Consider the following 2,573-nt stretch of genomic DNA (forward strand, 5'->3'; position numbering starts at 1 on the left):
AAAAAAAAATAAAAAATAACTTGTCTCCGCTATGCTGCAAGCTCCATAAGGGCAAGGACTAAGTCTTCGTCATCTTTGTATCCTTTGCACAGGACCTAGAAAATAATGGTACTCAATAAGTATTTGCTAAACGAATGAATTAAATACCCAGGTGGTCACTTTCATTAACAAACAAGGGGAAATGAAGCTAAGACTGGAACAGGAAGGGTTGTGATAAGTGTGCTAAGCCTTCACAATTACAAATTATGTTAACGGTTAAATAATCTCATTTTACTATCATGTTTGTCTTTATTCTCAATGCACTTAAGGCACTCAATAATATAAAGTTGTACCTTATTTTTGCTTTCTATTAGTCATCTAAATTTTATGAGACTTGTATTGTGCATCAGAAAACCAAACTTCAGCAGCTTAGCATGTTGGCAGCATCCATTACCAAGCCATGGAGCACACATTTGCTAATTACTCCTGATAGCTATAGTGCTACATCATTTACTCAATAAATACTGATAGAGACTATGGATGCCAAGCAAGGCAGGTGATAGGGGGATGGATGAGTAACAACAGTAATGCTTGGACATGTCATAAAGTTGAAAGGTGTGTATTGTTATCCTTTGTAAAAAATACATAGCAGAAGCAATATAGAACTCTGCCAGAGGAATGAACCCCCATCCTCTGATGACCAAACATGCAGCAAATGAAATAAGCACCAGCCTATCTTTGGACAGGACCTGGTTGCTTCATTCCCAAAGAAGAAAATGGAAGAAACAACTGAAAAAGTTTATACAGTGAAAATATTTAAAGCCTGAATCAGCAGAAATAACAAAAAGCAAAAAGGGTTGGATATGTGGAATAAGTCTACAAAAGAAAAAAATCTGTGAATGAGATATAGGAGGGGGCTGTCTGAATAAGCAGGAAGGCTACGGTCACCACCAGTCTCTGATTTTAGGAGACTTCATAAGCAGCAAAAGGAGTTTAAAGATGACTGACAGATAAGCTCAATTGTGTTTAGCTATTTCCTATTAGGTATTAGTACTAGATTCCCAGTGATGTGAACCAAAAATGAATCAAGTTAAATGAAAAAACTGACATCTGATAATTGGCATATATGCATATATTTACTTGTCTTTTCAAATACAGTTTTGAAGTACAACAAACACCTCAATCTTCTCTATAACAGAGGTCAAAGAGGTATGATTCTTCTCAGGTGTGCAAGAGAAATGGCTATACAGAAGCTAAGGAACACGTTTAGTCACAGAAAAGACAATAGTCAGGGATGGTCCTTTGGTCTTCTGATTACTACACCAGCATATTTCACCTGTGAACAGTGGCTTGGTTGTTGTGAAAAATTATAAAAATTGGCTGCAAAAGTAAAATGCAACCTTGTTTAGTTAAATCCAGTTCCTTTGAAATTAGGAAAGCCCCCTGTATGAGGAATAAGAATTAAATCACTGCTTATGGAAACAAATTCTAATACATCAAGCTTTTCTGTAGTAGTTCTAGATAGGAAATCTCCTTTTTTTCTTTTTATATCTTCCTCATCCTCTTCTTGCAGCGCTGGTTGAAAACAGGTGAGGACCCCATGAGGCTATCAGTGGAGTGAGAACCATAGCTGCTGTCTGACTCATCAGGGCTCTGAGGGATCCCAGCTTCACTCATGCCTGACATGGGCTCCTCGAAGACATCACTGCCCAGCACACCATGCCCAGAGACATTGCCTTCTTCACTCTCTTGAGGCTCCATTTTCACGTGGGCCAGATTCCAAAGAGGAGAAGCATTTACCTCTGCACCTAGAAATAGAGGAAAGAACATAGTAATGACCGAAGTGTAGGACAAAGTAGAACAAATATACCACCCAGGCCTGACTAGTGTTCTTTGAACTCACTTTTCACTGAATTTATATGTGGCTGGAGAATATGGTGATTATTCTCTTATACAAAAAGTTAACATCAAAAATCTTCCAATTTTTCCACCTCTTTCCTCTACCCCACTCACCCCCATTTTTCCTAAACCAGGGAAGTAAAACTGTGCAAGTGGAAAGATGCCCTGTTTCATGGCCCCAAAGCAGACACCACCCTGTCTTGTTTGGTTTGGTTTGCCTGTGCTTCCTTCCTTTACGGGCCGTCTTGTCTTCCTGTCTTTTGTTTGGGTCTATAGTCCTCTCACATTATGACAAGTTAATGACCACTACATAATGTCCCTGTATGATCTCCACTGAGAACAGACATGATCTATAACTGCAACAATTGTTTGCTTTTTGTCCTTTCCATCTCCGTGTATGCTAGCAACCCCACTGTTATTCACTTCTTCCATGGTGAAAGGCTTTCTGCCCAACATTTTTTTTTCAGACTATTAGGGGGTACACATGTTTTGTTTACATACTTTGTTTTTGTACAGATTGAGTCAAAGTTATAAAGTGTGCCCTTTACTCAGGTAGCATACCCAATAAGTGTGAATTTACCCATCCCCTCATCCCCCCTCCCTCACTTGATTTTCATTGAGAATTACTTCCACTTAAGTAATGGTTGATGAGTTCCAATTTGGTATTGAATACACATTGTTTGTTTCTCCACTCT

General features: G+C 38.8%; 1 protein-coding gene across 1 annotated transcript in view; it reads right to left on the reverse strand.

Annotated features, from left to right (window-relative positions):
• Window positions 1-1,107: 1,107 nt before the first annotated feature.
• SUPT7L (SPT7 like, STAGA complex gamma subunit) overlaps window positions 1,108-2,573 on the reverse strand; it is an 8,359-nt gene continuing 6,893 nt past the window's right edge. The window contains exon 4 of the mRNA XM_003787487.3: window positions 1,108-1,787. Coding sequence (XP_003787535.1) covers window positions 1,525-1,787 — 263 coding nt within the window. The 3' untranslated portion in view covers window positions 1,108-1,524. The remainder of the gene's footprint in view (window positions 1,788-2,573) is intronic.

Source organism: Otolemur garnettii, unplaced genomic scaffold (genome assembly GCF_000181295.1).
Source record: "Otolemur garnettii isolate 467f Iridium unplaced genomic scaffold, OtoGar3 scaffold00022, whole genome shotgun sequence".
Classification (NCBI taxonomy): Eukaryota; Metazoa; Chordata; class Mammalia; order Primates; family Galagidae; genus Otolemur; species Otolemur garnettii.